This window comes from Microplitis mediator, chromosome 10 (genome assembly GCF_029852145.1).
Source record: "Microplitis mediator isolate UGA2020A chromosome 10, iyMicMedi2.1, whole genome shotgun sequence".
Lineage (NCBI taxonomy): Eukaryota > Metazoa > Arthropoda > Insecta > Hymenoptera > Braconidae > Microplitis > Microplitis mediator.
The window spans coordinates 5,387,455-5,413,263 of record NC_079978.1 but is presented as its reverse complement, the minus strand read 5'-3'; the positions used below and the strand labels follow the sequence as shown (position 1 = coordinate 5,413,263).

At 31.6% G+C, this 25,809-nt stretch overlaps 6 protein-coding genes and 1 long non-coding RNA gene across 11 annotated transcripts; 2 read left to right on the top strand and 5 right to left on the bottom strand.

The window, feature by feature from the left end:
• Positions 1-2: 2 nt before the first annotated feature.
• LOC130676164 (ADP-ribosylation factor-like protein 2) lies at positions 3-921 on the bottom strand. Its single transcript, XM_057482193.1, has 2 exons — positions 742-921; positions 3-603 (listed from the first exon to the last, which is right to left on the bottom strand). Exons 1-2 carry the CDS (start codon positions 804-806, stop codon positions 117-119), a joined length of 552 nt encoding a protein of 183 aa, XP_057338176.1. The 5' UTR covers positions 807-921; the 3' UTR covers positions 3-116.
• Positions 922-5,285: 4,364 nt separating this feature from the next.
• On the bottom strand, positions 5,286-8,208 carry LOC130676500 (HSPB1-associated protein 1). Of its 5 annotated transcripts, none has more exons than XM_057482777.1 (5): positions 8,026-8,157; positions 6,961-7,134; positions 6,334-6,614; positions 5,879-6,257; positions 5,286-5,817 (listed from the first exon to the last, which is right to left on the bottom strand). In XM_057482777.1, exons 2-5 carry the CDS (start codon positions 7,114-7,116, stop codon positions 5,488-5,490), a joined length of 1,146 nt encoding a protein of 381 aa, XP_057338760.1. In that variant the 5' UTR covers positions 7,117-7,134; positions 8,026-8,157; the 3' UTR covers positions 5,286-5,487. The 5 variants fall into 5 exon arrangements, with proteins under 5 accessions (XP_057338760.1, XP_057338759.1, XP_057338758.1 ...); XM_057482776.1 differs by having other exon boundaries at positions 5,293-5,817; positions 6,937-7,134; positions 8,084-8,208; XM_057482775.1 differs by having other exon boundaries at positions 5,321-5,817; positions 6,937-7,134.
• Positions 8,209-8,316: 108 nt separating this feature from the next.
• Positions 8,317-9,409, top strand: LOC130676501 (protein transport protein Sec61 subunit beta). Its single transcript, XM_057482780.1, has 3 exons — positions 8,317-8,458; positions 8,614-8,810; positions 9,092-9,409. Exons 1-3 carry the CDS (start codon positions 8,456-8,458, stop codon positions 9,177-9,179), a joined length of 288 nt encoding a protein of 95 aa, XP_057338763.1. The 5' UTR covers positions 8,317-8,455; the 3' UTR covers positions 9,180-9,409.
• A 256-nt stretch (positions 9,410-9,665) lies between these two features.
• On the bottom strand, positions 9,666-17,523 carry LOC130676498 (uncharacterized). The gene is made up of 8 exons (XM_057482773.1): positions 17,382-17,523; positions 16,057-16,619; positions 15,806-15,995; positions 14,625-14,860; positions 13,310-13,752; positions 12,995-13,226; positions 12,656-12,848; positions 9,666-12,565 (listed from the first exon to the last, which is right to left on the bottom strand). Exons 1-8 carry the CDS (start codon positions 17,383-17,385, stop codon positions 9,972-9,974), a joined length of 4,455 nt encoding a protein of 1,484 aa, XP_057338756.1. The 5' UTR covers positions 17,386-17,523; the 3' UTR covers positions 9,666-9,971.
• LOC130676502 (uncharacterized) lies at positions 17,372-18,405 on the top strand. Its single transcript, XR_008991415.1, has 2 exons — positions 17,372-17,512; positions 17,664-18,405. It is a non-coding gene; the product is annotated as an uncharacterized LOC130676502 (long non-coding RNA).
• LOC130676499 (DNA replication licensing factor Mcm3) lies at positions 18,082-21,654 on the bottom strand. The gene is made up of 6 exons (XM_057482774.1): positions 21,301-21,654; positions 21,109-21,221; positions 20,553-20,761; positions 20,339-20,469; positions 20,019-20,257; positions 18,082-19,935 (listed from the first exon to the last, which is right to left on the bottom strand). Exons 1-6 carry the CDS (start codon positions 21,361-21,363, stop codon positions 18,237-18,239), a joined length of 2,454 nt encoding a protein of 817 aa, XP_057338757.1. The 5' UTR covers positions 21,364-21,654; the 3' UTR covers positions 18,082-18,236.
• A 289-nt stretch (positions 21,655-21,943) lies between these two features.
• On the bottom strand, positions 21,944-25,776 carry LOC130676705 (uncharacterized). Its single transcript, XM_057483146.1, has 7 exons — positions 25,476-25,776; positions 24,802-24,922; positions 24,631-24,743; positions 24,430-24,562; positions 24,122-24,366; positions 23,681-23,887; positions 21,944-23,617 (listed from the first exon to the last, which is right to left on the bottom strand). The coding sequence occupies exons 1-7, from the start codon at positions 25,609-25,611 to the stop codon at positions 22,884-22,886; spliced, it is 1,689 nt and encodes a 562-aa protein (XP_057339129.1). The 5' UTR covers positions 25,612-25,776; the 3' UTR covers positions 21,944-22,883.
• Between the last annotated feature and the right edge of the window lie 33 nt (positions 25,777-25,809).

Sequence of the window (25,809 nt, the reverse complement as noted above, 5' to 3'; positions counted from 1 at the left end):
GACGTAATTAAATTAATAAAATTTAATTATGTGTTTTGTAAAAAAGATAATAATAAAATAACTAAAAAATTAATGATTGATGTATTGGCATATGAGTAAAATTATAAATCTTGATTTTAACAGTAATAAACTCGCGCACTAATGTCATCAACAATCCAATTCACCGCAGTGAGTAGATTTTCAGCAGTAATAGCCGAGGTATTAAATATTTTCCAATGATGACTTTTGACATTCTTTAGCTCGAGTATCTCGGCGATCTCGTCGAGTGATAGCGCACCTGGGAGATCCTGTTTATTGGCTAAAACTAGCAAACTAGCTCCTAAAAGACGTTCTTCTTGGAGTAATTTATGCAATTCTGCTTTACAATCCTCGAGCCGTAATTTGTCAGCGCTATCGACAACCCAAATTATACCATCCGTTGCCTCGAAATAATTCCTCCAGTACGACCTCAAAGATTTCTGACCACCTACGTCCCAAATGTTTAGTTTATAATCCCGATGCTCTATTGTCTTTATATTGAATCCTAGTGTTGGTGATATTGTATCTATGGGCTCACCGATATATCTCTTCAAAATAGTTGTTTTTCCGGCATTATCTAGACCACTGTAAATTATTTTTTATCAATTATTTAGGAACTATAATAATATTAAATTAAATTACTTGATAGCGAACTTAAAAACAATAAAATTTTAACCTTAAAGTGAGTAAATATTAAATTTTAATTGATAAAAAATAACTTACAGCATGAGGATCCGCATTTCTCTTTCTTTTTGTTTCAATTTTTTTAATACTGTTAATAAACCCATTGATTTTTGTCTCTATATATTATTAATGTGTTGTCGATTTAGTGATTGTGTTATTACGAAAACTGTCAGTGCTTAATAATAACAAATATACGAGGTTCGAAAGGTGATTTGACTGAGGCTGTCAAAAAATAACCTAATTGCTGAACAGGGATACGTGTTACCGACAATCGATTGCATATCGATAGCGCGACAAGTACTTTCGATAGCTCGAATTCAATTTTTTGAATAGCTGCCATCGGCGCGAAATTTTTTGTCAACTCATTTTATATGTACGAGTTTGAGTGTGAATGCAGCAGACATAAACAATTTATAAATTTTAAACGAATATGCATTTTTTAATTTTTACTCTACTTTTATTTCGTTCATTTATTCAAAAATTTAAAAAATTTACAATTGTCTGCTACATTCACACTCATATTCGAGTTAAAAAATAAAAATATATTTTATCACTCACCAAGCTGGTAAACGTTCGCAAACTCCATCATGTAGAAGGAATATTCTGAAACAAAATTTGAATAGTTTAATAATTTTTTCAATTTAAATAATTTCTTTTTTCATTATATTACAATATTAATTTACCTTGGCATCACTTATACTTTAGATATTACTACCAGTACACCACTAACACGTTACATCACTATCACCAACACTATCACTAATTCCATCACTATCACTATCACTAACACTAACATCATCACTGTCACTCTCACTATTACTATCACAAAATATATCACAATGTTTTAACAATTAGCAACGCGACAATGAGCTAAATTCAATATTTCACTTGTAAAAAAATTTTATTTTAATTTTATGACAATGAAAATCAACAAACGACTGACCATTTTGTAATTTTCTAATAAACAAATTAAAAATGAATAGAAAAAAAATTATCCTGAAGTTAGCAGACAATAAGTAATTTTCGAATTTTTTTTTCAACAAATAAATTACAAAAAAACAAAAACTAAAAATATGCACATGTAGAAAATTTAAAAAACTACAGGTGCTATTTTTTCAAATATTTTTTTTTTATAATTTATTGTTTAAAAAAAAGTCCAAAAATTATTAGACGTCGGCTAACTTCAGTATCATGAAAAAAAAGTGTACGAAAGGATTTACATTTTGTAAGCTTTTTTTTCTGATAATGGGTAATTTGCTTATGAAAAAAAAAAAAAATGTCAGACGTCTAATAATTTCAAATTCATAAATTTGTTGGCGCCAACGGAACGACCTAATCCGACTCCATCGGCTAAATATTACTTTTTACGTATTAATTTTATATAATTCATTTTAATTACGGCTTCGCGAATATTTTGAACGCGAATTAAGCAAACGCCTTTTAATTCAGTGAATTTTGATATTTTTACTACTCGACTCCCGAGCTCGGACAACGCGACTGATGCTCGATTATTTTATTCGCGATTTTACTTAATTAAGCACGATTATTTAGTTTTATTATTACTTCTATAATTAAATATAATTATTTTGAACTTAACTAGCCCAAAATTAGTTAATAATAATGTCTAAATTTTAATAATTACGATTAAGTACCGAGTTACGATGTAGACGTGATAGACCGTTGAGACACAATGCCAAGATGGCGGACAACTCCGACGCAAGACGATGCGCAGTCTAAAGCCCGGAAAAATGCTCGCGTCTGATTGGCTTTAATGAACGCGCATGCGCACCAATACCTTTTTCAGAATTCAAATTCTTCCTCAAACAAAAGAATTTTCAGACAGCGCTCCCTACTTTTTAAAAATATGCTATTACTTTCTACTGTCATCACCGTGTTAAAATTTTATTTATTAAAAAAAAAAATTTTAACCAGTCGTTTTCTTTGAATCCGGACTCGTCACCGTCCAAGAAAATCCATGGGAAATCGATAGAAAATCTATAAAAAACCACGACTTGTCATCGTCTAAGAAAATCCATATATTTTATTTAAAAATAATTATGAATGTGAATGCAGCAGACATCAAACAAATTTCAAATTATTAATAGAGTAAATAATTAATAAAATAAAATTTTTAAAAAATGCGCATTTAAAAAATTTTGAAAGTCATAAGTGCATTGTTTATAAACATTATTTTTTTAATTATTTACTCTATTGATTCATAATTTCAAATTTATCTAATGTCTACTACACTCACACCCATAAATAATTAATTTGACTGTCTGCTATTTTTATTAAAATTAAAATTTATTTAACTCATTGTAAATAAATCCGAAAACTAAAAATTTATTTTATAATTAAACATCATTTAAATATTTTGAAGGAATTGCGGATGTAGTAGGAGTTAATTATTCTAAGAATATTAAACTTATAAATAGAAAAATAAATAAGTTTATCGTTTACTCTTATTTGCTAAGGATGAGCTTTTGTTATCTTAGTCACTAGAATCCCTACCCCTCTTACTTAAAACTTGAAACACAATAGCAATACAATAGACATAAAATTGATATATATAGAATATAATATTAGAGAAGGAACTCAGGTAACGCATCTTCTTTAATGAAATATAAATTAGTCTTGAGTTAACTTTGCTGGCATAAAGTTGAACAGGATATTCCAGCAGTTACTAACATCACGTGTTAATCAGTGTCAGTTCAAAATTACCCCTCACCAGTAATACAATTTATTTTTGAAAATACAATTATATTATTGGGACAGTAATTTTGTTTTAAATATTTAAAATTGTAAGTGATACTGAAACAACTTAACCATGGACGTTATCCGGGTGTCACGAGCTCCCAGGAAGGGATCTAACGATCTAGGCATCTCTTTTGATAGAGACCCTGATGTTAAAACATACAAAGAGATACAGCGATCACTTCATCTGTATCTACGCATCAAAGTTGCTTCGTCAAATAGAACGACGCAGCTCCATGTCGCTTGTAAAGACGGTAACAGAAGACAAGTGAAACAATTACTTGCTAAATCAAGTATTAATCCAAATGTAGAAAATAACAAGGGTATTAAACCAATTCATCTTGCTATTTTATACGACCATTTAAAAATAGTAGAGACACTGCTGGATTTCGGTGCTCATGTAGATACCCTATTCAAATTATCACTTTACCGTAAAATCAAAGACGATTTACCATGGGTTGAAGATTTTGGTGATAAAATAACATTACTGACGCACGCGATCATTTGTAACAACGTTGGTTTAGCAAAACTTTTGATAAATCGCGGCGCTGATTTGAAAATTAGAAGCCGTTCTAATCGAACATTATTGATGTGTGCTGTAAATGGACATTGCTTGGAAATCATTAAACACATGGTGCCAAAATTAACTCGACATGAAGTAAATTACCGTGACAACGAAGGTATGAGTGCTATACATTTTTTGATAACGAAAGAACAATTCGGAAAGTGGCGCTACAACCACATTCAGACATGTTTGGATTCAACGAAAGGTTCTATTTTAAAGTTGCTCATCAAACAGGGAGCTAACATAAATGCAACAATAAAAGGAGATCCAAATACACTTCTTATTAATATGGCAGCTTACAGAGCTCTCCCGACACTAATACGAATTTTGCAGCCAAGACAAACATTGTCAACAATAGCTCGATCCCTATCTTATGCATTGATACCAGACCATCTAAAAGATGAGATACTTAATTACCTGATGCATAAAAACAATTCAAACGTTCAGTGTACACGTCATCATCACTTGGATTATCCTCCTGACACTCATATCAATTGCAAAACACATTTTAAATTATATAGTTATCTTTGTATTACGATGATTTTGAATGATCTCCGTTGCCGACGTGCATTCGGTTATCCGATACATGCAGACGAGTGGGAGAGACTGGAAACTTTAATTCAAAACTCAGCCAGGCATAAATTTTACGTCACACACGTGGATCAATCAATACCTGCATTAATAATATGGCTCGAGAATACGATAATAAGTTATGGCGATAAAAATATATCACTTTATGAGCTTGTTAGAAGTAACAGACGAGAACTTGAGATATTGATCAACGATGAAATATTTTTTCATGCTTTCGAATCATTTAATTATGATTGGAGACTCGAGCATTTTTATTTTATAGTTCAACAGCGGATTCTGGACATTAGAGAACGTCGAGAACTTTTGAACGAATTCCGTACACTGTCTCTTGAATTAAGGAATAAAATAAATATCCCATTTGATTGTCTATGGGAAATCGTCAAGTATTTGAACAATGAAGAATTGACAAATTTTTTAAATTCCTTTGTCGACACTCCCGTGAATGATAAATTAATTGATGTGAATATCAGTGTAAATAGAGTTGATAACGAAATTCTTCAATTTTTTCGTGCACATAGAGATATTCTAGTTATTCTGTAAATATACTGAATTTTATCACAATTATTCAATTCACGCTATTTATTTTTATTTAACTTGACTGGAATCATGTTATAGACTCAATGAATGTAAAAAATAGCAGTGAAAAATTGATAAATTTTATAATTGAATAAAGAAAAAAAAAAATTTATTATAAATTATTTTAAAGTTCAATTATTTCTAACAAGTTTTACCCTCAAAAATTTTATTTCTCTCGAACTCGCTCTAATGAGCCAACAAGTCAACAAATTTTAATATTCATCCATTCTTCAGTCATTAAAATATACATTCGTATTAAATATTTACATTATCTGTTTAATTTTTTTCGTAAATATTTTCTACGGCTGTGCATTCAATAAACTATCAACAACAACATCAATAATATCTGCACAACAAAGTCTATCGACAACAGTTTGCAGTACATCGTTATCATCTTTAATACTTTTGTTTATTCCTACAGTAAGTATTTCTTTATCTTTAAATCTATGACTTTTGAAACTCAAAATGTTATTTAATTCTTCTCTACTTAAATCACGAATTTCTGTGATTACTTCTGGATAATCTTTAGCTAAATTTGATAAAACCAAAGGGACAGTTTTAGCTCTTTTTATTTTTATTTCTTCATCGACATCTCGCAATTTCTTACACTCTTCGATACAATGTTGCATCTAAAACAGTAAATAATAATCAGCAATCAAGATAATTTAACTAGCTCACAAAAACACTTACCAATAGCGACAAATTATTCAAGTCAATAGATTTAAGTTCTTCAGCAGCTGGAATACCTTCAGACTTAGTCATTAAAAATTTAACAATAGCTTCTTTCAACCTTCCCTCATTGTCGCTTTCCAATGGTAGCCATACATTGACACTAATTGAAAAATCCAACGACTCAACATAATGCCACCACCCTCTTGGTACAAACAAAACTTGTCCTTTCTCCAAGACAATTGACTTTGCATTTTTATTTATTCTCTCCATCGCCACTTGATCATCTCTCGTTGGAGAAAAAAAATTGAATTTACTATAAATCGTTGATTCTTCATATGGAATCCTTGTTTGCTTCAATTCAGCACCCGAATCCGGTGGGAATAACAACCATTCCTTTCTATAAATAATTAAAACACCAGTTCAACAAAAATAAACACTAAATTATTATTAATAATAAAACAATAACAAATTACCTGCCATGTAACTGTGCAATTAAATTACATCCGTAAGTATCTTGATGACAATTAGTATGAGCACCTTTACTACCAATCCACAAAGTTGAGTCTCTTCCAGATTTATCAAAGCCAAATAATTTCCAATCAACAGCTTCCAATATTTCTGGCTTATCATCGAACCATTCATGCATATATTTATAATCAAAATAATACCATTCCTCTGTATTATTATCAATTTTCTCGATACATTCATTTATTGTCATTGTTTCTATCGGACAATTTATGTCCCATTGCGGCTCCTAATAAACAAAAAAAAATCATAATAAATTACTAAGCCATTTTTCATAAACAAATAAAAATAGGTTCCATGACAACTGATCCTCGACAAGTAATCACACGATAATGGATCCCACTGACAAATTCATAAAATAATTAATTATTAATTAATTACTATGACATGAGTAATTAAAATTCACTGTTGTAAATATAAAAAGTTAAATTATGTAAATTAGTTGTTGATAAAAATCAATTGTCGGTGGGATCAATTTGTAGGGATCACTTGTCGTGGTATAAAATTGTTGGGATCAGTTGACGGCAAACCATAAAAATATAATAATTTACAGTAGTCCGTGTATTTTTACCAACTCTAAATGGTAACTTGTAATCGCCTAATAATTTTTTAAAATTATCTAATTCTAATTTACTCCAATTATCAGTATCATTATTAATAATTCCATTGAATAAAATCGGCTCATTAATTTCTAATATTATTTGTTTTATTAAATCTCTTGATGGTGTCATATTTATTATACTTTGTATCTATGAAAATAAAAAAAATATTTATCTATACTTTTCATAGTATCAATAATTAGGTCTTATATTTTATTTATAATTCATATAAATACATTAATGCGCAAATAAAAATATTAGTAAACAAAGTAATGATCCTGAAGTTAGCAGACAGTCGACAATTTTCAAATTTTTTTTTCAACAATTAAATTTAAAAAACAAAAAAAACTAAAAATATGCACATATAGAAAATTTTAAAAACTATAAGTGCAATTTTTATAAAATTTCTTATTCTTTCAAATTTATTGTTTTTAAGGAAATCCAAAAATTATTAGGCGGCTAATTTCAGTATCATACAAAGTAATGATCCTGAAGTTAGCAGACAATTAAAAATTTTCGAATTTTTGTTTCAACGATTTAATTTAAAAAAAAAAAATCAAAATATGCAGATGTAGAAAATTTAATAAACTATAGGTGCAATTTTTTCAAATATTTTTTTAAAAATAATTTCTTGTTTAAAAAAAAATCCAAAAATTATTGAATTAAAAATTTTTAAGTAAATGAATAAAACATAAGTAGAGTAAAAATAAAAAAATGCGTATTTAGATCAATGAAAAAACTGTACGCGCATTTTTTCACATTTCTTTATTTTAATTACTTTATTTATTTATTTAAAATTCATAAATTGTCTCATATGTCTGCTACATTCACACTCATGCAAAATAATAATCTGAAGTCAACTGACAATTAAAAATTTTCTGACTTTTTTCAACAATTCAATTTGAATAAAAACAAAAACAAAAATATACACAGGTAGGAAATCGAAAAAATTACAGGTGCAATTTTAAAAAATATTTTATTATTTTTAAAAAAATTATTAAACGTCAGCTAACTTTAGTATCATTACAAAGTAATGTTTACTTTTTTGTTTTTTATCAGCTGATAAATGCCATCTAGCAGAAATAAATATACTAAGTACTGAAACTGCTGGAAGCGAAGCAAAGTTCTGTTAACCAGTGGCACCAGATGTATTTTCGAGGTGATGTGATGACGTGTCCGTAGAGCACACACGTGGATGTAGACAGTCGACACGTCGTATCGGTAGATTAGTACTGTATTTCGTTACACATCCAACACATCCATTAAACGCGTCGGTAACTGACAAATATCAAAACTCCATACTAAATATATTCCAACTGGACACTGGGTTAGAGTAGGAGTAGACATTTGGAGTTTGCCAGTCACCGGATTACGTGCAACCGAACACTCAATACTCACTGACATTAACAAGTTAACAAAATAAATTAAAATTTTATTTTTCAATTGAAATCGATATCAAAAAACATTAAAGATGGTAAGAATTCAAATTATTTATTTTTTGTTTAATGAAAAAATTTAATTGCTGATTTATATAAATCAGTGAGGGTTAAACTTTTGAATGAAACATATGTAGGTTTTAAAAATTTTGCTATCAAGTGAATTAACAATTAAATTTTATAAATAAACTAGCCGGCTGCCCCAAGTTCAACAAATGTTGGAGCAGGAGGTCGATCTCCAAGCAGAGCTGTCGCACCAAGAACAAGTGGTGCTGGTACAGTACGACAACGTAAAACCGCACCAGCAACGTCAGCGAGAAATCGCAACACTGGTACCAGCTCCGGTGGAATGTGGAGATTTTACACCGACGACTCACCTGGCATCAAAGTGTAAATATTTTATTTATTTATTTATTATGATCCTGAAGTTAGCAGACATTTGAAAATTTTTGAATTTTTCTTTTTCAAAAAATCAATTGCAAAAAAATAAAATGAAATTATGCACCTGTAGAAAATTTTGAAAACTACAGGAGCAATTTTTAAAAACATTTTTTTTTTATGGTCTATCGCCTGAAAAAAAAATTCAAAAATTATTAGACGTCTGCTAACTTCAGTATCATTATTTATTAATTAACCAGACAGGACAATTTATTTAAAAATTTTTGTTACAGTGGACCAGTACCAGTACTCGTAATGTCTCTTTTGTTCATCGCATCTGTATTTATGTTACACATCTGGGGTAAATACACAAGATCGTAGAGATTTATTGTCTCCTTACACCTTATTTTCTTCATAAATCATAAAATTATAATTACTCAAGACTGGGCATGGTCTAGATGATGGCTCTGCACTGTGTGCAATTGTACGTTCAGTTCATAGATTATATTTATAAAATCTATGAGTATATTAATTAAATTATTGTAAATTTAATATCTTCCGATGGTAATTATATTTAATAATGCATTTTTTGGATAAATAACTTTTCATATTTATAAAATTAAATATATATATTAATATACATATATTTGATTATTAATTACCGAGTTTATTTATTCACAATTGACATTTGAAGTTATTATCTTATTTAAGATTAATGTACGTGCTCTTTATTGATATTTTATATATATTTTGTGCTCTGTATTAATTTTTAAAAATAATTATGAATAAATTGAATTAAAAAGTAATTTATAAAATTTGAATTTAAATACTTTATTATTGACGATTAGGTTTTTACAAAATATTAAATTTAAAAACACAGTTTATAGTTTAATTGCAGGTTTTATTTAATACGTGATAGCATTTTATAAAAGAGAAAAATTTATAATTTTATGTAAAACTTAATTAATAAGGATATTTAAATAATTATAACTGATTTAATAATTAAAATGATGATTAATTTGTAATTATAATGCCGCAAAACTGAACAACTATTTTAATTAACGTAAGTCAAGAAATAATGAAATAAAAATTGGCACGTATAATTATAAATAAAAAAATAAAGAATATTGATAAAGTAATACGACAGGTAAAATTAATGAGCTAATGGGTGATTTATTTAAAATTATTGAAGGGACGTGATGGGAATCCGGTGGGCATGCCGCCCATTGGACGCCAAGTGCTACCAGCTGACCAATTTCCCGATAAATTGCCGGGTGGTTGTGGCAAATTTAAATTTGAATTCGGTAAACTCCAGCGCGCATTGTTACCGCCTTGATTGTTTCCCATGTTCTGTAGCCATGAAGGATTTGTATTCATCATTGGACCTTTGTTAAGCCAATTGTTTTGCGGATTATTATTAAAATTCCATCTGTCACCACCGATACCTCTGTCGTTATTTAAAAGACCTCGATCATTACCCATAAGATTTCTATCGTAATCTTTACCTAGTGGGCCACGATCGTTACCACCAAGACCTCGATCAAAGCCAGGCCCACCACCATCCCTGTCTAGACCACTCGGACCATCATCACCCCAAGGGTCTCTCGCATCTTCTGGCAAATCATTCCAGTCGTCTTTATCATTTGCCTTCCACGTATTTTTGTTCATCTGAGACATTGGAGGTCTGTTTTGACCATCCATCCAATTACCACTGCGGTTATTGAACATTTCTTTTTCACGCTGATTCCAGTCATTTGATGGTCCGCCAATGTTGCCACCAAATCGATTTTCAGGAACTTTATTCCCTTGATTGCTATTCCAAGCATCGCCACCACCACTCATTCTGTTGTTACCATTTCCAAGACCCATTTGTGGATTTTTACTCATCAAAGGTGGTGGAGGGTCAAATCTAGCCCCAGTTGGACGGTTGTCTAGTGACTGTTGCCAGTGGGGATGCTGTTGAGATGCACCTCTGCTTGGAATATCCCAATCATCACCGAGAATTCGCATCGGAGATGGCTGACGTCTCGGTGGAGATTGACGACGTGGTGGCGACATTGCACGGTGTCTTGGTGGTGAGACAGGACGCCGTGGGGGTGAAAAATGTCTGGGTGGTGACATTTGACGATGTTGCTCCATTTCATACTGAGCAAAGTATCTTCTCGGTGGTGACATCTGATGCCTTGGTGGAGACACTGGTCTTCTTGGTGGTGACAATGGACGTCTTGGTGGTGACATTTGACGTCTCGGCGGAGACATTTGACGTCTAGGCGGTGATACCGGACGCCTGGGTGGAGAAACTGCTCTTCTGAGCGGTGATAATTGTCTCCTTTGTGGAGACGGCATTGATCGTCTTGGTGGGGATCTACGACTGTCGCGACGATTTTCGCGACGTGGCGATTGATTTGATCGACGAGAAAATAATGTCCCGTCTTTACGATTATTACCACGTGACCACGAATCGTCACGGTCATCGCGATCATCATGATCATCACGCAGTGTAATAACCTCAGTATCAAAACGTGACGATGATGGGTTTGGTATTGCTACATAATCATTTGGCATCAATTGATTGGGTGTCGCTGGGGGTAATGCTGGATAATTTGAACGTGGCATCTCGTGTGATACAAACTCACGATTCGGTGTTGTTATTATAATATCTTGCTGCCCTATTTCTTTAACCTGACGCCCTCTGAAAAGTATATCGTCATTTTGAGGTATATCTCGATGTAAATTGTCCGGGGGTGCAATACGTTCCCACACAGAACGTCTCAATTGACTTTGAACCTGGTTAGTATGTTCTATTGCCATATTAAGTATGTCCTGTATCTGTTGTGCTGTTGATCCCCGTACATCATTAGTCGACGTGTTAAGTTTTATTCTAGCAGCTTCCAACATACGCTGCTGGTCTCTCATCTTCTGTAGCAGATCTGGTTCAGTAGAACGATTACCTGACAGTCTAAAACGTAAATCATCATCATGCTCACGCGGTCTTTTTTCAGGTATACCAGCACGCCCACCACGTGGACCATCATTCTCCCAGCCACGTTTACGTCTCGGTGTACTTTTAGGGTCAATTGCCACCTCCGATCTGCGATTGCGTCTTCGAGTACGTGTTGAAGCAGCCTTAGGTTTAGATAATTTGGCATCCAACAGAGGACGTGGTGTTGTCGGGGATGATGGTTTCTCAGAGTGCCAAGATTTTCTCGCAGGTTTATCAAAGAATGGATTCTTCACCAACTTTTTAGGTGATCCCTTTGTCACGGCCGTTCGCTCAGCAAGACGCGCGCGTCTATTTGATAAATATCTCCTACGAGAACTTCTTGATGATGGTTTTTGTGACTGACTGTTAGATTTCTGTGGACTTCCTTTTTGTGGTGTTTCTTTTGATGCTCCTTTCTGCCCGCTCTCTTTTTGTGAACTTCCTTTTTGCGTTGATACTTTTTGATTATTGGTTTTAGATGACTGATTATTGTTATTGTTAGTATTGTTATTACTATTTGCTTGAGATGCATTTTTAGGTAAAAAGGAATTCAAAACACGGCGCATTGTTCGACGTTCCATACGAATTACAACTTCGAACTGCGGTCCAGTGGCAAGAGTATCAACGACAACAGCACGTGTTGGTATAAATGGATCACCCAGAGAATCACTAGCTGGTTGAATCAATTCCAATATTGAACGCGCTGATTGTTTTGTCAGAGTTGTTACGATAACTACACGACGTACATTAGGAAGCTTGCGGAGTCCTCTCATGATCTCAATATCTGCAATTAAATATAAAGCATCAACACAATCGTTAATTTTAATTTTAACCGCATAAAAAATATAATTTTTTTTTTATTTTGAATACTTACTGCGACCAATATTTGTACTGGCATTAACAACAGCTGATGCGCGACAGCCAGTTAATTTTTTCGATAATTTTGTCAACATTTCATTTGGACTACCGGTAATATATGAAGCATTACACACTTTATTTAATTCACAAGTCATTTCAGCTTCTTCAACTTCTGATGATACATCTAGTCCAATTACATTTTTACATTTCTATAAAATAAAATTATTTTATCAAGACAAAAGTTAAATATTTATCATCATCATCATCATATTATTATTATTATTATTGAAATACTACGGAAAATTTAGTGACAGGAGCTGCAATTTTCTAGTAATTAAAAAGAATTTTAACTTACGGGTGCCATCATAAGTCCAATTAACCCAAGACCGCAGCCAATATCAAGTACTGTAATAGTTGGATTAGGAAAGAGTAAAAATTCAACAGCCTTGGCAAGTTGCTCAGCCCCATCAGTATTTAACCAGAAGTTTGTTTTTGGAGCCAACTGAATTTTCAAATCACCAACTGTCTCATCTAGCGCTTCGGTCCCTACTAAAAATGTTGTGTTTGCCGTTTGCACATTGTCAATCCTGAATCAAAAACAAATTCTTTAGTCAACAATTTCTCTAAATATTTCAACTCTTCTTGTACTACAAATAATTACTGTACTTACTTCATCAACGACTTGCAGTAGAGTGATTTAATATTACATTCATTGCCCTTTCCTGACTCAAACAGTTTCTTTAACTTCTCCATAGTGTCACCGGCGATGGCTCTACCAGCAGCGAAGAGCATAAGCTCGTCTTTGCTGTTACTGCGTACCAGTAACCACATCCACTGGTCTCGTTTTTCAGTGGCCACCTTCTCTGCCGGTGACTCTGTGTCCTGAGTAACTTCATCAGTTTTTTCGTCAGTGGTCTCTTCTGTCGGCTGATTTTTTTCTGCAGATTCTTCTTCTTTATCCTTGTCATCCTTTTTATTATCTTCAACTTTTTCCTTTTCTTTATCCTCATCCTTATCACTGATTTGTATCTCCTGAATTTCATCTGACTCTTCTTCAATCTTATCATCCGCCTCCAGATCTTCACTCGTCGAATTTATAAAATCTTCAAATACCTACATAATCGTAAATAATAATAAATAATTACGTTCATAGTTCATATTTTAAACTAATATAACTCTTGTACCCATAACATCATTTACGTCTCTAATCGTACGAGTTTTTAAAAAATAATCCCGAGTAATTAATATCCAAGAGTGACATTAGTTAATTACTAAAACATTAATATTCATTCATTCATTTATTCAACCATTTTTTAAAATTCAATGAATATCGTTCGCACTAAAGTAACTTGCACACGCATACATAATTTTTTTCTAAGGTTATTAATAAAGTAACGAGTTTTAAATGTTTTTTTTTCATATCAAGCTCGTTACTTAAACCATAAAAATTAATTTACACTGATAATTCATCACTGTAAAGTATGTAGAGATTTTTATTGACAAAAATCTAATTGTCAATAAATTATTCAATTTGAATAATAATCTCTTGTCTTTCTCCAAAAAACTTTTACTTTTATCGAAAAAAAAACTTTATGACGTCATGAAAATAAAAAAATTTATGTATATATATATATATTTTAAATAAATTAAATATATATAAATACTATGACAGTCATAAGTGTAGACCATGTGATTAAATCACACAACCATGTCCGTTTTCTTGACTCGAGGATTTAAAATCCATCAAGCAGTAGCTGGTAATTGGTTGCTGTTGTTGTTGTTGATGTTTTCATACAGATTGAAAGCATATTTTAAAACAATTAAAACTCTCAGAGAGTTAAATTGTCAATAATACGCATTGCTAATAAATTGATAGCAATTTAAAATCAGATCCAGTCCACATTAGACACAATACTGTACAATATAGTGAATGTAGGTGTAACGCAGTGCTGAATCTCATTGACTTAGGTAATGAATAAATATACCTTGACAGCACGCATTACAAAATCAGGGATCGCTTGGAAGGCATTATTTGCATTCGCAGATCCACCGTCGCACGGCTCCAACCGCCAAACTGTTTCTATTTTCTTGACAACAGTATCATCGGCACCTTCACCGTCATCATCACCATCTATTTTATCATCACGACGATCACGATCAATCTTGTCATCCTCCTTATTTGATTCTGCAGACAGATTCTCCTCTACGGGTTTTTTGGTGCCTAAACATGCGACAGTAATTTTATAATAATTTTTTTCGTCTTTTTTCTCATTTAAAAAAAAAAAAGAATCGACGCTCGGGGAAAACAGGGCTCGGGAAGTAAAAACAATATCATAATTGTCTCATAAGTTACTGATCTCTCGAGCTGAGATCCATCCACTATCAGACTTAATTATGATTATGCTTTAATAAATAATAATTTAATCAATAATCTATTACTCCAAAAGGATTTCGAATCCTATTCATTTTTTTTCACGATACTCTAGCAGTTGAACGTTTATCATCTCGCTTTTTTAAACGCTTATCGCAATTATTATTATTATTTTTTAAATTAATAACTTGATTGCATTTTGATCTAAAAAATTCTACTTGCATAGAATTTATCAAAGTACTATCAATATTTATTTGTCCTAGTATCAGAAAACAACATCTGTTGCTAATGTTGATGGACTACTTGTGTATATATATATATATATGTACACATATATATAATCACTTGGGAGTTTGAATGGACTACTCACATACATACTTAATCAGATACAGCGTGTAAAAATAAATAAACACACTTTTATCTGGTATATATGTATCAATTTAAAATTGTGAAATAATCACGTGTTGCCACATACTAATATTAGACCAACAAACTTACGTATGTTGACTCAATAGTTTCAATTAAAAGTCTAAGTAATAATTATGTTAACATTAATGTTATTAATTTAATTACTTTGACTTTTCAGATTAAATGGCAAACTAGAGAAACATTTGAAATGTTTTCTCTCCAGCTTTTAAATCCAGTGGCGCGAGTTTAATAAAACTAAGAGTAGTTCGATTAAATATTTAAAATCTATCAGACTAACTTCGTATTTACAAACAAAAGGTCTCATGATTTATAACTAATAGTCTAAAAGTAATTAAATAATAGGAGCATTGGTTTTTTATCACTCACAAGCAAACTTCCATCGATTAATATGAGGACGATCTAAAGGGCAACGCCAGGGGTCAACTAATCGACATACTGGTGATCCAGCAGCGACTTCAATTCTTTCTAAATAATCTTTGTAGCAGTCATAAGAATTTTTTAAAACTTTTGACAGTTTTGACAGACGTTCTTTGGCTGTTGACATTTTCTCATTGAGCTGAAAAAATAAAATCATCAATTCGATATGTGAAATTAATCGATCAGTAACTAAATATTACCTTGGTCTCATACCACTCAGGACCGGTCTTTTCTTCAGGTTTCTTAGGACTGGGACGTGAATCTTTAAGAATAACAATATCTGAGCCGTCATTTTCTTTATCAATATTTTCTAACTGCGTAGGATTACGCATACCCTCAAGCTCGCTCAGCTGATCAAGATTTATATCAGCAGTAAAATCAATTTCGTCATCATCGTCTTCGCAGTCGGACTGAATTTTTTCCTGCACGTCCATAACAATCACCGGAGCATCATCGTCTTCTTCTTCTTTGTCTTTTTCCTTATCATTGTCATCAGTTTTCCCGTTTTTCTCAATCAATTCAACTTCTTTATTAGATTCTCCATCATCCTTGTCATCGTTTTGCTCCTTTTCATTATCTTTGTCTTTATCCTCATTTTTATCATCACCTTCTTTATCATTATCTCCATCTCCACCTCCATCCCCATTATTATCATTATCATTATCATTCAATGCTATTACTTCTTCTTCTTCTTCTTCTTCACTCACACAATCATCTAATATTTTCATATTAGTATCATCAATAACTATCGTATCTGCATCCTCTATAATAATTAACAATAATAATTAAATAAGCAAACAATCATGATCCTGAAAATGGCAGCCATCATAAAATTTATGATCCTGAAGTCAGCAGACAATTAAAAATTTTCGAATTTTTTTCAACATTTGAATTAAAAAAAAAATAATAATATAAACATGTAGAAAATTTTAAAAACTATACGTGTAATTTTTTGAAATATTTTTTTTTTTCAATTTATCATTTTTAAAAATCAAAAATTAATAGACGTCGCTTAAATGCAGTATCATAAAATTTTATGACAGTAAAGTTAGCAGACATTTGAAATTTAAATTTATTTTTTTTACAGATAGATAAAAAAAAAAAAAATGCACATATAGAAAATTTAATAAACTATACGTGCAATTTTTCAAAATATTTTTTTTTAATATTTATTTTTTTGTTAAAAAAAATTCAAATATTGTTAAATGTCTGCTAATTTTATTGTCATTTAAATTTTTCATTTTATAAACAAATTACATTAAAAAAAAATTCTTATTTAAAAATAAAAAATTTTAAGTTGTCTGCTGATTTCATTGTTGCAATTAATCGCATATTCATGAAAAATTAATTAGATAAATAATAAAACTAAATGAATACCATAATGATAAGCAAAAGTGCATGATAAGAAAATTGCATAAATTAAATTAAATATATATTTTTTAGAATAAGCAAATAAAGTACATGTTCACAAACTCAAATTACAGTGTACTTTAAGAGTAACATTAATTATTTAAAAAGATCTTACCCATTTTGATGAAATTATTTATCAACTATCTATCAGTTTATAAAACAAAAATAAAATAACAAAATAAATAAATTCAAGTTTTAAAACACAGCTCGTCTCTCGTCACTAGATTATGATTCTCTATTTAGATGGTTAGTATATAGATTCAATTTATGTACATACACGACGAAAAATATTATAAACTACAGACTATGACGAATTCTAAAATATATAACCCTAAATAATTTACTCGCCAATGTACAATTGTATGATTATTATGTTTCAAATATTTGAATATTCAAGTGCATGTAGATTAAAAAAATCAATGATGGTACACCGAGAACTTGTTGGGTATAACCATCGAGATTACAGCCGGCGATGTATGAAAAAAAAATCGTAATATACTACAGTGTCTGCTGAACTCCAATCATTCACTCGATACTCGATGCAACGCTGATATGACGCTAGTTTACTTCTGGGTGCTCGGCCTTCTTGGATTACAATCACAACTAAACGCAGATGCTTTTTTTCTGCAAACAAAATGCGCAAGTGAGTTCGAGTACAGGGAAACGTTCATTTGTCTTCCGTAGTATACCTGGTAGCTGTCATATTGATGTACAAAAAAAAATTCGCTGTCGTCGAGAGTAAAGAATTTGGCGGTAAATTTGAAAATTGAACAAATCAAATAAATTTAGGAGGATGGAAAAATAAACTGGTAAAATTATTTATTAAAAATTTTATAAAAATTTTTTATTGGTAAGTCGGATTAACTTTAAAATCTAGGCGTTTCTTAATACAATTACAATACATATTAATTATAATAATATTTGATTGAGAGAGAACAAGTAAAAAGTTCATTAAAAAAAAGTAATTAAATTAAATAAGAAAAACTTGGTCATCTGCGAGCATTATTTGATTATTTTCAGTCATTTTGTGTAAAGCAGCTTTTATTTCTCCGGCAGTGAACTCGGGAGTGTGATTTTTATTGACAAACTCTTTTACTTTGTCAAGAGCAAGAGTTTGCGAGCGTTGCTGTTGGAATAATTTATGGAGTAAGCTCTGGAATGATTGGAGTCTACCATCAGTAATAACTGCTGGTTCTGTGTCTTCTTCAGCAGCGACAGGTGTTTCATTTTCTTCTAGGATGGGAGTTTCCTGGGTGGCAGTCTGGGAGCGCGTTACTTTTCTGACTGCTTCGTCAACGTGAGAATCGTCGTCGCTGTCGTATTCGTAAGGATCGTGTCCAGGTTCACCGGGAGCAGCGCGTTCTTTTCTGCTGCGTTTCGTCTGCCTGGGCTCGTCTTCAGCGTCACCGTCGGCACTCATCTCACTTTCACGTCTTCTGCGTTTCTTTTTCTCTTTCTCTAGCACTCGTTTGAAGTAAGCGAACTGGACTAGCTCGATAGCAGCGTTCGCATCGTCAACAGTGACGTTTTTAGACAGGCGCGCCTTAGCATGAGCTGTTGATAAACGAATCAATGTCTCTAGAGTACGTGCTGTTATCGGTTGAGTTCTCGCTACATCTGACTCGACCATGTCTTCTGATCGAAGACGTGAGTACTCGTCGGCAATTGTCTTGCTCGCTTCCTCAGTCAACTTGGGCTTCATACACTTGGCAATGTGAATATACTTACGCATAAATTTAATACTGAGTATTTGATCAGTTTTAGAACGAGATTTCCCATGTAATAGGGGATCATACTTTTCGTAGACTGGACTCTCAGTCTCTTCAGCATCAACAGCGTCAGGATTTTTCGTACTCAGTATCTCAAGGTTGCTATTTAAAGGCAAAGCTTCGCCGTCTTGTTCATTCGGATTGCGGTATCTGTGCATTCTAACGACATGGTCACTGATAATGTTATCCTGCTCCGAGTCAACGATATCCAAAATAACAAACAGCAAATCAAAACGCGATAGCAGTGAATCTTGAAGCCCTATATTCTCCATAGGCGTTTTGTACTGATCGTATCTACCGTACACTGGATTAGCAGCAGCTAAAACGGAGCAGCGAGCATTCAAACTCGCGTGGATACCAGCCTTGGCTATTGTAACTCTTCCTTGTTCCATAACTTCATGAATGGCTGTCCTGTCAATGTCAGACATCTTATCGAACTCGTCAATGCAAATCACCCCTCGATCGGCGAGCACCATAGCACCGGCTTCGAGTCTTCTTTCACCGGTTTCCTGGTCAGATGTGACAGCTGCAGTCAAACCTACACCTGATGATCCTCGACCTGTTGTTGGGATGGCTCGTGGCGCTGTACAGAGAACGTAACGCAGTAGCTGAGATTTGGCTACCGATGGATCACCGATCAGTAGAATATTTATGTCTCCTCTAAGTCTCGTTCCATTTGGAAGAATCTTCTCTACACCACCGAGAAGTAAACAGAGAATCGCTTTCTTTATGTACTCGTGACCGTGGATTGAAGGAGCCAGTGATCTACTAAGTAATTCGAATATATCTTTACGTGGATTATGCTTTGCTAATTTTTTACACATGGCCACGTCGTCGTGTGATATTGAAAGAGTAGCTTCTTTACTCAATTGCGTGATATTATTAGCAATCAAAATAGTTCTGGAATTAAAATTTTACAATCCACATTTTACTGTTCGTTTAATAAATTGTAATTTTTTAAATTTAAAGATTTTTTATTTTACCTAAAAGTACCATTGGTATATCCATTTTGTTTTCCTGGAAGACAACGATAGTTACCAACAACCTGGACTCTGTCTCCTGGCTTACATAAATCAACTAAATCATTATCACAAACAATGTCAACACTTCGCGGCAATTGTCCAGCAGGTGCTTTCTCAGGCATCTCTTGAATTGAAATAGTTTGATGGTCTTTGTAAGTTGACAGCCCAAATTCTGTTTCCAATGGATTACCATCAGCATCCTGTCGGTATTAACAAATAAAATATCATAAATTAACTACCAATTTATTGTTTTAGAAACAACTCGCATAAATATTACATACAGCAGTAGGGTAAACAGCTGATCCAGGAAAGGCGTCGTATGATGTCAAATCCGTGTACGCTCGCTCCATTACACTCTTGGTAGTGCTACAGTAGTGGACACTCCTGACTATTTTAGGTCTTACCAATGAACCTGTGGTACAAAAATCAATAATTAATATCGTGAATATGAATTTAACTATTCAGTTGATGTTATATGATAATTAAATATATTACATTTTGTAACAATGCCTTCAACACACACAAGATTGGATAAGAATCTAGAGATCAAAGTTCTTGGTGTAACATGACGGTTACCAAAACTTCCTTCAAATCCAATAAAAAAATCAACATTTCCTTTAGCATAGTCAGTGTCCAATGTAGAAACGAATTGTTTTAATGCATTTTGGAAAGCCATTTGTTCTTCAAATGAATTCTCCAGCAAACTGGGAGCAAAAGAATTTAATTGTAATTTATATTTAATAAATAAAATGTTAAAATCAGTGCTCTCAGTAAAAAATCTCCAAACTTGATTTTTTTTAATGCCCAAAATTATAAATATGCAGAATATCGTCAACAGAAATTTAAAAAAGTAATTTCGTCAGAAACTTGGAATCAGATTTTTTTTATGAGCAAATTTTTAATTTTTTTTTTTTGTTATTAATCTATTGAAAAAAAAATCCAAAAATTGTTGATAGTCCGTTAACTTCAGGATCGGTTTTTTTTACTGAGGTCGTTGATATAAAATATGAGAATTCAAGGTCAAGGCCACTTGTTGCATCAGAATAATTACTTGAGAGCTCGCTGAGGATTTTTCCGTCTCAAATCATTTATATTGACATACAGCCGATATTTATTTTCCTCAATCATGTTCTTCACTAAATTTGAATAAATCCCTTGATCCTCCTAAATAATGAAATTAAAAAATGGGGTTATATTTTTGTTGTCAGACTCTTAATTTTAAATATATATAAAAACAACTCACAGCGTCATCCAAGAAATCGAGATACTCTCGTTCCATATCTTTTACCCTTTGATCTACATCCATTTTTGCGTTTGTTTTTTTAAATTAAACTAAGTAAAGTGTAATAATATATTTTTTATGAATTAACTAAGTAGCGTTTGTAGCTGTCTTGAGGTTCCTCAGTTTGCATTCACTTTTACTGAGGAAATTTATACGATTTATCAAAAACACATTAATCCGAAATTTTTATATTTATTTTTGAAATATTACGTATAATAAAATTGACATTTAATTATTTATTTATTTATAAATAAGACTTTTATAATTCAATACACGCTATAATGCTACTAATGATGGCTTCGCGGTAATTTTGCGCGGGAAAGATGTTACTGATAATCACGTGATCAATCGTAATGACTTTTAATTACAATAATTATCACTAGATGTCCGTACTGTCAAATTCTTTAAATTAACAAGACATGAGTGTGAATATAGCAGACATCAGAGAACTTTAAAATTATTAATAAATAGAGTAAATAATTAAGAAAATAAAATTAAAAAAAAATGGGCATTCAAAAAATTTTCAAATTAATAAATGCATTTTTTCGAAATATTATTTTTTAAATTATTTTTTCTATTTATTCATAATTTTAAATTTGTCTGATGTCTGCTACATTCACACTCGTGTGTAATTTTATGAAAGAAAAATTTTTAATGCCTTATTTTCAGTATCATAAATTTTAATATAAAATATAATAATATTAACAAATCAGAATATTATTTTAGTACTTAATTATAAAAGAATGCGATAATTATAAAGATATAGTAAAATATCATGTCCAGATGTTGAAAGCAGCCGACATCTGACAACTTTGGTGTTTTTAATTACCAAGTTAATTGTCAACAGAAAATTGTTTAAAAAATATACACAATAAAATTTTTGAAAATTCTGTACATTAATTTTTATGAGTGTGAATGTAGCAGACATCAGACAAATTTAAAATTATAAATAAATAGAGTAAATAATTAAAAAAATTATATTTACAAAAAATGCACTTATGAATTTTAAAATTTTTTAAATGCGCATTTTTTTTTTAATTTTAAAAATTAATTGTTTACTCTATTTATTAATAATTTTAAATTTGTCTGGTGTCTGCTACATTCACGCTCATAAATTTTTTCAAATTTTTGCCTGTCAGTAATTTCTTTGTTTATTGAAAATAAATAAATTTTTTCAATGACTGCTACTTTCAGTATCATAGATATTTATGTTGAATAAAATATTTTATAATATTTATAAAGAACTCAATAATCATAAAATATAAATATATATATATAATAATAATAAAGAAATTTCATTTAAGTTAAGAATAAAGTTCGTCAATGATCCTCGTTAGTAGACAATTATGAATTTCCGGATTTTTTTTTTAAGTTAATTACAAAAAACTAAAAACATGCACATGTACAAAATTAAAAAAGCTATAGGTGGAATTTTTAAAAATAATTTATCGTTTTTAATTATTAGACGTCGGGTAACTTCGATATCATAGATCGTCAACAATTGCCGACAATTTATTTATATCCTTTTATTATATGTTATATAATTATGATGCTTTAACCGAAGCATTGATTATACAAGGCGGTGTAAACTTAACAAACCGAATCGTATTTTTAATATTAATATAAGTCGCTGAGATTGTGATAAGAACTCCCATTATAACAACAAAGTAACCGAACATGCTACTTAATTGTTTAAAAATCATTTTACATCTGCTATCTGTATTCTCATTATTGTTATTATTAATAAACGACTGATACTTTGTTGCCGCGCGAATTTTTTCCGGCTTTGTCGCATTGATAAATGCCGCCGTTGATTTATTGCGCTCGATCATCAAAATATGAGGTTGAACTTTTTTTAGCGCACGTCGATCGTCTACATCAGAAAGTAATCCTTCCGAATCATCGTCGTCATTATCATTACCGTTTGCGTCATTATCACTGTAGTAAACATACGTATAGCGCTGACGATTTTTTTTATTTTCCGGGATACCGAAGTAAGTTGACTTTGAATGCGCACGTGTTTCGTCTGACATCACATCATCATCAGAGGGTCTTTCGGCTGCGGAAAATACGTCTGGGGTCGTACTAAATTTGTTGAAAGAATTTTTCATAGTCTTTGCACGCGCGTACATTATCGGCGGTAAAATAAATACAAGAGGTCCAGTCAATGTACCTCCGATTAAAGACATGACGATATCGAAACGTGGTACTGATTCACCAACAGCAACTCCTAGAAATACCACCGCTGATCTCATTGCGCATCGTTTCCATCCAAATGCTAAAAAATTTAACAATAATTAATATCACAAGTAATAAATAATTTATAAAATTTATTACTGACTTCGTCGGACGTGAAGTTCATCTTCAAGATGCAAAAAAAGTGCCGCATGTCCTATGACACTTGAAAAAATTAATTGCAACGCTGATAGAAGTATTGCCGCACGACTGACATGCCCAGCTGGTGCTATTTGTAAAATATTTGCTGTTGTGCTACCGGCATATTTCCATGCTGACAAACCAGCTGTTACTCCAAATAATAAACCGCTAACTAAAAAAAAAATATTTATAGTTAAACAATTTATCCAGTAAGGAAAGAGACCCAGTACCTGATCAGGGAACTAGTACTCGATCATTCCATGTATTTGTATATCTATTTTTAGTAAATTTGACTAAATATAGATATACAAGTAGATGGAGTGATCGAGTACTAGTTCCCTGATTGAGTACTAGGTCTTTTACCTCAACTTTGATTAAATAAAAATATATTTTTTAATTTATCAACCGAGAAACGCTGAGACGACGGCTTTATTTATATGCTGAGGACGTCGCATATCCACTTGAATAGTCATCAAGGTCGGATGAACATCGAACTGAAATGCCAGCATGCTGTATCCTGATATAAATTTATCCCACGTTGGTGATGTGGGTATTGGTGCTGGATCTAATGCCCTATCATCAGCAAGTATGCACCACCATATCAATACAGTTGTCATTGTAACAGCTATCGTTGAAAAAATAGCCAACGGTCTAGAATTCAATTTATTAATTAATTCTTTATTTATAAATTAATAAGTATTTTTAAATTAATACTTCATGTCCCGAGGGCTTCCGAGCCACATCAGTGGGCAGAGAACGATTCCCACAACCAGTAGCCAGTAGCAAAATGATAAATTAAATTGATTATCTGATACTTTCAATCCAAACAATTGTAAATTTTGTGATGCTGAAATTCAATTATTTTTTTAAAATTATTTTATTAATATTTAATAATTTCCAAGTATCTGAACCAACCAACTAGTAAATTAGGAATCCCACAGCCGAATATTGTAAGATCTAAAAGCAATGTTACAAATGTTCGCATTTTTTTTCCTAAAGTCATTTCCGTAACAGCAGCCAACGGGTGTCTGGTAATAAAAATTAATATTAATAAATAAATAGATTGTAATTTAAAAAAATTATTACCGGTTTTTTCGTAAGATTTGTGGATCTAGCGCAGTAGCAATGATCCATGATTTACCAAGCAACGATGCCGTGTAAATTTGTAGAAAAAAAACAACTATTACTAAAGGGATTCCCAGCAATCCTGTAATGATTCCATCAGTGAATTAAAAAAAAAATGATAAAAATTAATTAATGCAACTCGGGCATAACGTAACTTGTTCATAAAGATTTAATTTTCACACAATTACATGATAATAAATTAAATAAATAGATTGCTGTAACTTGATCAATTTTTGATGATCATCAAGTTAACAGACAGTTAAAAATTTTTCGAGTTTTTTTTCCACCAAATCAATGACATAAATATAAAATATAAAAATATACTCATGTAAAAAATTTAAAAAAACTATAGGTGCAATTTTTTAAAATATTTTTTTTTTGAATTTATGGTTCCAAAAAAAATCCAAAAATTATTAGACGTCGGCTAGCTTCAGTATCATCAATTTTTGTTATTTTAATTTATGTGATACTTTGATATAAAGAATTTGTTTTAAGTTTTGCTGATCAAGTCCAAACATAATTGAAAAAACGTCCAAATAATTAATGATTTAATTCTTTAACTCAACCCCGTCCAAATTCCGAAGATCAGTAATTATTTATTGATAAAAATGAAAATAAATAATTAGTTGACTTACCGCAATGTATAATAGCATGAGGTAAAGCGATAATAGGAAATACTCCAAAGATATCGATGATACAAAGAGTAGCAAAAAAAATACTAAGACCAGAATTGACTTCACTATTAAGCAGCGCAGTTCTTTCAGTATTCATGATAAATAATAATGATTTTTAAAAAATATTATCCCAGGTACAGCTTAACAAGTGAAATGTCTTGTCGCTTGTAAACTTATAACTACCAACGACCGGTTCTCTCATTGCGGCTCATCGTGAAATCTGATATGATTGAATACGAGCAGAGTGAATAACCCTCTGGTTATATCATGGCATAGTGGGAGCTCGAGAAGACCT